This window comes from Coenobita brevimanus, chromosome 31, assembly GCF_032717465.1.
Source record: "Coenobita brevimanus isolate Jiangsu-jjx chromosome 31, ASM3271746v2, whole genome shotgun sequence".
Taxonomy (NCBI): domain Eukaryota; kingdom Metazoa; phylum Arthropoda; class Malacostraca; order Decapoda; family Coenobitidae; genus Coenobita; species Coenobita brevimanus.
This window is the reverse complement of record NC_136984.1, coordinates 1,082,501-1,092,500: the sequence shown is the minus strand read 5'-3', so window position 1 is coordinate 1,092,500 and position 10,000 is coordinate 1,082,501. Positions and strand designations below refer to the sequence as shown.

The following is a 10,000-nucleotide window of genomic DNA, read 5'->3' as shown; positions in this document are numbered from 1 at the left end:
GTTGGAGGCACAGATTCGAGATGCGGAGAGGGCAGTGATCGGCAGCATTGACTTCCTGCAAAACGAAGGTGAGTGATGAGAGTGATGATGATGATAGTGAGAGTGGGTAAGATGATGGTGCCGGTGGTGATTGTGGTGGTGGTGGTGATAGTGATGATGGTGGTGATGATGATAGCTAGTGAAAGTGGTGGTGGTGATGATGATGATGATGGTGGTGGTGGTGGTGGTGGTGATGATGATGATGGTGGTGGTGGTGGTGGTGATGATGGTAGTGATGAGTTTGGTGGTGGTGGGGTGGTGATGATGATGATGGTGATGATAGTGAAAGTGATGGTGGTGGTGATGATGATGATGATGATAGTGAAAGTGGTGGTGGTGGTGATGATGATGATGGTGATAATGATGGTGATGATGGTGGTAGTGGTTGAGTACAGTATTAGGGTTATGATGATGATGATGATGATGAAAGTGGTTGAGATGATGATGATGGTGATGCTGATTTTGGTGGTGGTGGTGATGATAGTAGTGATGATGATGATGGTGGTGATGAAAGTGGTTAAGATGATGATGATGGTGATGATTTTGGTGTTGGTGATGATGATGATGATGATAATGATGATGGTGATTACTTTGACAGGGATGGAGATGGACGACGATGATGATGAGGAAGAGGCCGAGGAGGAGGAGGACGTACACAGGCTGAAGGGGCCGAAAGTGGCCAAAGTGGTGCCGGTAAGTGAGAGAGAGGGAGGGAGGGAAAGAGAGAGAGGGAGGGAGGGAAAGAGAGAGAGGGAGGGAGGGAAAGAGAGAGAGAGAAATTGTGTTGCAATGCCAAGTGCTGTACTAAGAAGGTTCCATATAAAAGAGAGAGAGAGAGAGAGAGGGACTGAAAATGTGTGTGTGTGTGTGTGTGTGTGTGTGTGTGAAAGAGAGAGAGAGACTGAAAACATGTTGTGTGTGTGTGTGTGTGTGTGTGAGAGAGAGAGAGAGACTGAAGTGTGTGTGTGTGTGTGAGAGAGAGAGAGAGACTGAAAATGTGTGTGTGTGTGTGTGTGTGTGTGTGTGTACTTCATTACATATACGAGAGGGAGGGGGAAGCCAAGGATGAGATGTAGGGATGGAGTGGGGAGGTATATGAGAGGGGGGTATGAGCTGAGAGGAGAGCAATGAAATGGCAGGCGAGAGGGAGGGGGAGGCCAAGGATGAGATGTAGGGATGGAGTGGGGAGGTATATGAGAGAGGGGGGTGTGAGCTGGGAGCAGGGCAGTGAAATGGCAGGGGACATGGCGACATGGAGGCGTTTTGTTTGTGGCCACCCGTTATGGGATTAAGGCGTCTGGCAATAGATAGATAGACAGACAGTTAGATAGATAGATAGTTAATGGCAATAGATAAATAGATGGATAGATAGATAGATAACTCCAGGGCATATCAGTAATCGATTTTCTGCGTTTGTTTAAAGGCATTGGATGTGGATGGAGAGATAGATAGATAGATAAATAGATAGAGATTCCAGCGCACATAAATAATCGATTTTCTGCGTTTGTTTAAAGGCATTGGATGTGGATGGAGAGAGAGAGATAGATAAATAGATAGATAATTCCAGTGCACATTAGTAACCGATTTTCTGCGTTTGTTTACAGGCGCTGGATGTGGATGATGTGGATGGGGAGTCAGTGGAATTGGACCACGAGTTCCGGTTCCTTCAAGATGTGGAGGACTCTTCACGTAAGTATGGTCTGGATGTCCACGCGCCTACCACGGTGTCGTAGCTGAGCAATTTTGTCTACCACACCTCTCTCTCACTTTCTGTCTCTGTCTCTGTCTGTCTGTTACTCTCTCTGTCTCTGTCTGTCTGTTTGTCTGTCTTTCTCTCTCTCTCTCCATGCTGTCATATGTATGCAATTTTCTCTGCCACATTCTCTCTCTCTCTCTCTCTCTCAGTCCAGCATCATTCCCATTGTATTCCCATTACCATTTTCTCTCTTTCTCTCTCTCTCTATCTCTAGTAAAGGAGTTATTGAAGGCTATATATATATATATTTTTTTTTTAATGCAAGGAAGAAGGAACCAAAGGCCAGGAGCCCACAAAATCGTTCCCTCCAAGAAAAAACAAAAACAAGATGACAGAGAGTTTTATAAATTTCTCCATAGATAGCCAAGATGGAGAGGATGGAGAGTGAGAGACTAACAAGGAGAGTGTATGTGAGGTGGAAGGGGGGGTAGAAAGAGGGGGAGGCCAAAGATGAGATGGAGGGATGAAGGGGAGAGGTATATGAGAGAGGGGTGTGTGAGCTGGGGGGAGGACAGTGAAATGGCAAGGGAGAAGGAGGGGGAGGCCAAGAATGAGATGGAGGGATGGAGTGGAGAGGTATATGAGAGAGGGGGCATGAGCTGGAGGGGGGGGAGGGCAATGAAGTGGTAGGGGATGGCGAAATGGAGGTGATTTGTTTGTGGCCACCCCTTACGGGATTAAGGCATCTGGCAATAGATAGATAGTTTAGCCTCTCACTATTATCTGACTCTCTTGGGTACGTTCTTTTTCCCAGCCGATTACTGGGCGTGTGACAAGGTTGTGTGATGTCCCCATGGTTGTTCTATATATATACGGATGGGGTGATGAGAGAAGTAAAAACACGAGTAATGGAGAGAGGGATGGCGTTGGTAATGAATGGTGATGGATGGAATATCTCAAATTTGTTGTATGCTGATGATGCAGTACTGCTTGCAAGTTCCGGACAAGGACTTGGTAGGCTAGTGTAGAGTTTTGCTGATGTCTGTGAGCGTTGTGCCTTGAGAGTAAATGTAGAAAAGAGTAAAGTGATGGTTACTGAAAGAGAAGGTGACTCCCAGTGCAATGTTATAATGAATGGAGAGAGACTGGAATTGGTGAGAGAGTTCACATACCTGGGTACAGTGACAGAAAAGAGAGGAAAATGTGCAACAGAAGTGGAAAGTAGAGTGACACAGGGAAGGAAAGTAGCTGGTGCAATGAAGGCCTTGATAAGAAACAGAGGCTTGAGTGTTGCAACCGCACAGGGCTTACTTGAAGGAGTGTTAGTGCCAACTTTAACATATGGATGTGAGACTATGGTGTGGCATGAAAATGAAAAGTCAGGAGTGAGAGCAGTGGAGATGGGACTGCTGAGGAATGTATGTGGAGTACAGAGGGTGGATAGGATACGAAATAATGTGATTCGTGAAAGATGTGGAGTGAGGAAGTCTGTGGACACCAGAATTGAAGAGAGTGTACTGAGATGGTATGGTCATGTGGAGAGAATGGATAACAATAGAGTGGTGAAAAAGGTATATCTGAGTGAATTTGAAGGAGGGAGGAGGCGAGGTAGGCCAAGGAGAAGGTGGAGGGATATGGTGGATGAGTGTGTGAGGAAGAGAGGTTTGGAAGTCGGTGAGGCTAGGGGACTGACAAGGGATCGAGCTGGCTGGATGAATGTTGTGAGGAGAAGTGCATGATCAGGGATTTGGCACCCCTTTTTAACGTGGCAGCGTCCAGACTGACTCTGTCGGATACGTTTATGTGAAGCTACAGAACGTGGTGAATGTTTTTGGCATATCAGATAGAGCCAAGATTCCAGGGGCTTGAATGGTGGGTGAATGGAAATGTGGCCCATTAGATTTGGCAAATTTTGGCTGTGTGGACATTGCTACTCCTCGCCTCGCCTTAGGGTGGGAAAGGAGGTCCGAATGATGATGATGATGATGGTTATTACTGTTATTATTATTATTAGTCAGTCTATTACTGCTGTATTATTAATGATTGGATGATGGATGGATGGATGGTTATTATTATTATTATTATTATTATTATTATTATTGAGAAAGACAGGTTTTGGGATGAGCTGGGTGAAGTAGTGGGAGAAATGCCCAGGAGCTATAAAGTGATGGTAATGGGTGATATGAATGGAGGAGTAGGCACTGGTCCTGAGGATGACATAATGGGTTGTAATGGAGTACCAGGAGAAAATGATAATGGGAAGCAACTGAAGGATATGTGTCAGGAAAGGAGGTTGTGCATTTGTAACTTGTATTTCAAACACAAAGATGCACATAAATATACCTGGTGTAGAGGGAACGGGGATCGTGTTGAAAGAAGCCTGATTGATTACGTGCTCGTAGAGAGGTCGATGCTGGGAACGGCTGCTGATACGAGGGCCGTGAGAGGACGATGTGGAGGTCTGTCAGATCATATGATTGTGGTATGCAAGATCAAGCTGAGAGGAGTGAGGTGCACCAGGAGAGAGAGCAGCAGTCAGGGAGAAAGACTGAAAGTTGAGAAGCTGAGGATCAAAGAAATGGCAGATGATTACAGGACCAAAGTAGAGGAGGAGTTAGTCAGTGAATTGGAATGATGTGGATCTGGACAGCTTGTGGAATGCATAAAGGGATGGCTTAGTTGGGAATGCTAAAGTGGTGTGTGGTGTGGCAAGAGTAACAACAGTGAAGAAAGGTACAGCATGGTGGGATGAGGAGGTTAAGAGAGCGGTGGAGGAAAAGAGGAAGAAGTGGCTAGAGTGGTTACAGGACAGGGGTTCAGTTGAAATAAAAACTGAATATACTAAGAGCAAGAAACACGTAAAGAAACTGAAATTGCCGTCTTTCCATCCAGAAGGCTGAGTTGTAGTAATAGTCACGTGGAAGTTCAGTGAGAAGGATGTTGAACTCTGGGATTGTTTCTCCTGTCACTGAGTTTTGGGAAGTAAGCTGCAAAAAGGATGAAAATCTAGTCCAAGTTAGTGTAAACGGAGTATAGGAAATGTCACAAGAAATTGATATATTGTGCATTCTCTTCTTTCCTCTGTTCCTCTTCCTTTCTCTCTGTTCCTCTTCCTTCCTCTCTGTCCCTCTTCCTTCCTCTCTGTTCCTCTTTCTGTCTATTTCTCTTCCTTCCCCTCCTTTACTCTTCTCCCTCTCTTCTTACTCCTTCCTTCCTCTCTGTCCCTTTTCCTTCCTCTCTGTCCTCTTCCTTCCCTCCTGTCCCTCTTCCTTCCCTCCTGTCCCTCTTCCTTCCCCTCTCTTCCTCTTCTTTTTTCTCTTCCTCATCTTTTCTCTTCTTCTTCTTCTTTTCTCTCTTCCTCTTCCTATCTTTCCCTCTTCCTTCCTGTTTGTTCCTCTTCCTTCCTGTCTGTTCCTCTTCCTTCCTGTCTGTTCCTCTTCCTTCTTGTCTGTTCCTCTTCCTTCCCCTCTCTTCCTTTTCTTTGCTCTCTTCCTCTTCCTTCCCCTCTCTTCATTTTTCCTCTTCCTTTTCCTTTCTCTCTGCATCTCCTAACATTACATTAGTTTTGATAGCTAAAATGAACAGTCACATTTAACTCTTCATCTAAGCAGACAGACAACAGTGACTACAAGCAACTCTGTCTAAATTAATACAAAGTTATGAGTTAGGGAAGGACAGCATAACTCTCGAGGAACCTAACTTTTGCAGGAAATTGTACATGACCATACGAGGGTCCTAACCTTTGCAGGAGATTGTACATGATTTTTTCTTTTTTGGAGCGAGTGTACGTTTTGAGAGGGTTGTTTATGATGTTGCTTTGCCCTAACTGTCGCTGATAACCTGATAAACTACAGTAAACCCTTGATATAATGAACTAATTGGGGGAGGGGTGTGTCGCTATATCCAAAAGTTCGCCGTATCTGAGGGGTCAGTATTTCCGAGGGTTTGCCTAACTCAGTTCGCTCTATAAGGGGAGTCATTCGGTCCTACGTGCTCAGACATACACTAAATTAACTCTGTGAAGTTTGACATGGAGAATTCAATGGTTTATGAAGTTGCACATATAATTACAATACCTGTAATAAGAATACAGCACAATGTAGTCCTGTTACAGTACACTTACAGTGCCAGGAAGGGATGCTGTTGTCACTGTGGGCTGATTCCTGAACTTCCCCCACATTTAGCGACCTGTGTTTGCAAAATCCGGGGGAAGTTCGGGCGCAATTTGGCCGTTCGTTATATCTGAAATTCGCAATACTGGGGTTCGTTATATTGAGGGTTTTCTGTATAACCAATTGCTGTGTTGTGTTGCTGTTAACATGGGTGGTGCGTGGCAGGGTGTGGTGTGCATGTGTTGTGTGTTGATCAGTTCTGTGTGGTGCCGGAGAGGCCAGTGGTCCTGTTTGTGTACCTATACTCTTTTCACTCTAACTTGACCTACTGCCATGTCTCCACCTCTGAGTTGTGTCAATAGATTAATAGTAGAATGGTTGCTAGTCACAAAGAAGTGCCATGTTGTGTGGTGCCGGAGAGGCCAGTGGTCCTGTTTGTGTACCTATACTCTTTTCACTCTAACTTGACCTGCTGCCATCTCTCCACCTCTGAGTTGTGACAATAGATTAATAGTAGAATGGTTGCTAGTCACAAAGAAGTGCCATGAGGGGGATGTAGAGCCATGGTATTGTGTTTTCCTGGCGCTGTGTGAAATAAACGTAGAGCAAAGGTGCGGACAGGAAGCCATTGAGATCAGGCCTTTGTTTGTTCTTGCTGCCGCTACACGGTTTTATTCAACACAGGAAAGGCGTCTTGTACTGAATATGTTTACTAATGCTTTGTCTAACCCAGGCAGTACAAAAAGTCTGTCCTAAGTTGTATAAAGTTATGGTAAGGGTAAAACAAAGGTGAGATGGTTAAGGTGAAAAGAGTGTAGTTGTGTTGTGGTGGAGCTGTGAGTGCCAGTGTGTGCCGGTGTGCCTTACTTCTCTGGTGTCTCCCTGGCCCTGCCTGGCCCCTGTCACTGGTGGTGGTGTAGCCCCCTGGGTGGCCCCATGCAGGCCCCCGCCCCCCCCACACCTGGTGGAGGAGGAGGAAAGGATGGAGGGCATAGAGGAAGAGTTGGAGGAGGGGAGGCTGCCGGCTCTGAGGGGGAGCTGGCCAGGAGCCTCCCCCGCCCTGGAGGCCCTCAAGGCCAGGTACCGGGCTGCCGTGGGGGCCAGGGGCAGCCCCCTACCACCCCACCACTCTCCACCCTCACCCCCTACTGTTGTCACCACCACTACCACCACCACCACCACCACACCTGCCACCACCACCATGACCACCACCACCACCACCACCTCTACCACCACCACTGACCACAGCAGTAAGTGCCCCATGCAGTGCTGCCACCACACCTCCCACTCTCATGCCTGGTAACTCACTGCCTGGATCGTCACTCCCTACCCCGCCATCACCACTACCCACCCCAACGCCCCTTCACGCCCAGCACGACACCACAACATTGCATTCACCAGCCCAGTAGTTTTTCTGACAGGATGGCTTCGAGTACAGCCTTCAATAATCCTTCAGTACACAGGGCCTCTCTTAATACTGCATACATCAAATTATCCGACAGTAGAAGGAATGAAAGAAAAGTATATTAGACACATTAGGCCCTTCAGTGTATCATTCTTATTTTTTAGGAATTAAAGAAAAATATTAGACATGTTAAGCCCTCCAATATATATCTCTTTTATTTATTTTTTTAGGAATGAAAGAAAAATATTAGACACGTTATTTATTATTTAGGAAGAAAAGAAAAATATTACACACATTAAGCTCTCCAGTACATTATTCATTTTTTTAGAAATTACAGAAAAATATTAGACACATCAAGCCCTCCAATTTATCCTTTTTATTAATTTAACCTCCAGAAAATTTTACTCAGCTTGGGAGACTCCAGTATATTTTTTAAATTTATTTTTTACGAATAAAAGGAAAATATGAGACACATTAAGCCCTTCTTATACTGTATCTTTTTTATTTATATATTTTTTTTAACCTCCCCCAAAATCGTACTCAGCGTGGTAGTATGGAAGGGACATGGTAGTATTGAATGGGGTAATGAAGGCTGTATCCATAACCATTCCTGTTCAAAAATTCTGCTGTTTTGTGAATGAAATAATATGAGAATGACTGAAATTAAAAGGTCCTGGGCTGAAGGGGTTAAACTTTTTCAAACACCGTAAGCGTTAACAAACGAGGCTTACTTAAAAAAAAACATTTAAAAAAAACAAAGGTGAAAAAGTTACCAAATTGGCAGTTGAGGTGATTAGCAGAGAGATGTGACCAGTTGACGAGACCAAATTGCACTACGATAATGACATGGTGGTGTTGGTGGTCAGGGTTGCAGTGTGTGTGTGCGCTTGCAACTTTACCTCTGTTGCTTGTGCCAGGGGGCGGTGCGTGTGTGTGTGTGTGCTTCTTCAACAATCACCAGCAAGGAAGATTGACGATTTCTTGCTGTGGAATCATTGGCTATTAGGTGATTGGCAGGTTAATTGGCAATCCTCCTAAGTTATTGGTCATTTGGTATGGAAAATATTAAGCATAGAGACTGTATAAGATGCTGTTAATTCACCAGTCACCAGCAAGGAAGATTAGCCATTTCTTGCTAAATATTGGCAGTTAGGTCATTGGCAGCTTAATTGGCAATACTCCTGACTAAGTACAGGTTATTGGTCATTTAGTGTAACAAATATTAAACCTAGAGACAGTACAAGATGCTGTTAATTCACCAGTCACCAGCAAGATTAACGATTTCTTGCTAAATATTGGCTGTTAGGTCATTGGCAGTTTAATTGGCAATACTCCTGACTAAGTACAGGATATTGGTCATTTAGTGTAGCAAATATTAAGCTTAGAGACTGTATAAGATGCTGTTAATTCACCAGTCACCAGCAAGGAAGATTGACCATTTCTTGCTAAATATTGGCAGTTAGGTGATTGGCAGTTCAATTGGCAATCCTCCTAAGTTATTGGTCATTTGGTCTAGAAATTATTAAGCTTAGAGACTGTATAGGAGGCCGTTAATTCACCAGTCACCATCAAGGAAGTTTAACGACTTCCTGATTAACATCAGCAGTTCAATTGGCAATCCTCCTGACTAATTACAGGTTATTATAAAGCTTAGAAACTGTAAGTGCAAGTAACTTTTATGCTGCAGAATTCGTTTTGTATTTAAAAAGATTATGACAGTGTAAGAACAGGTCGTTGCTGCTGTAGAACGAGTTAGAACAGAACAGCAATAAGACACTGAACAGAGGTGCAGGACAAACGTAAAAACGGAAAAACAATAACATGCTGGACAAACGTAAAAACAAAAACAATAACATGCTGGACAAACAGAAAAACAATAACATGCTGGACAAACGTAAAAACAGAAAAACAGTAACACGCAGGACAAACGTAAAAACAGAAAAACAATAACACACAGGACAAACGTAAAAACAGAAAAACAGTAACACGCAGGACAAACGTAAAAACGGAAAAACAATAACATGCTGGACAAACAGAAAAACAATAACATGCTGGACAAACGTAAAAACAGAAAAACAATAACACGCTGGACAAACGTAAAAACAGAAAAACAATAACATGCTGGACAAACGTAAAAACAGAAAAACAATAACACGCAGGACAAACGTAAAAACAGAAAAACAATAACATGCTGGACAAACGTAAAAACAGATAAACAATAACACAGAGAACAAAAGCAGAGGACAAACGTAAAGACAATAACACTCGGAACAAAAGCGCAGGACAAACATAAAAACAATAACAATAACACAGAACAAAATCACGACAAACGTAAAAACATAAAAACAATAACACAGAAAAGCACAGGACAAACGTAAAAATAGAAAATAACACATTCATTCATTCATCATTCATTGCCAGACGCCATGTATCCCAAACGGGGTGGCCAAGGGCTTAGAGTTAATTGTTTTACAGGGAGGGGCACTAATCCTCCACCAGCAACAAAATCACAGGACAGACATAAAAACAGAACAGCGATAAAACACATAAGAAAAACGCCAGACAAACGTAAAAACAAAAACGACACACAGAACGAGTACAGGCGAAATAAGAATAACAGCATCTATTTCCCCATTACAAAACCTGATTTTTTTTGCATCTCAGATAAGTTTTAAGATAAGGGGTTAAAAAAAAATAGAGACTGAATTTTCGGTGTTAAATACGACATGAATTTGAATTTAAAATAAA

The 10,000-nt window shown here is 43.6% G+C and overlaps 1 protein-coding gene across 3 annotated transcripts in view; it reads left to right on the top strand.

Moving 5' to 3' along the window:
- Positions 1–10,000, top strand: part of Cka (Connector of kinase to AP-1) — a 43,417-nt gene that overhangs the window by 16,533 nt on the left and 16,884 nt on the right. For all 3 annotated transcript variants that reach the window (XM_080269089.1, XM_080269088.1, XM_080269087.1), the window contains 3 exons: positions 1–68; positions 638–732; positions 1,644–1,728. The exon at positions 1–68 is cut by the window's left edge and continues 11 nt beyond it. In XM_080269089.1, coding sequence (XP_080125215.1) covers positions 1–68; positions 638–732; positions 1,644–1,728 — 248 coding nt within the window. The remainder of the gene's footprint in view (positions 69–637; positions 733–1,643; positions 1,729–10,000) is intronic.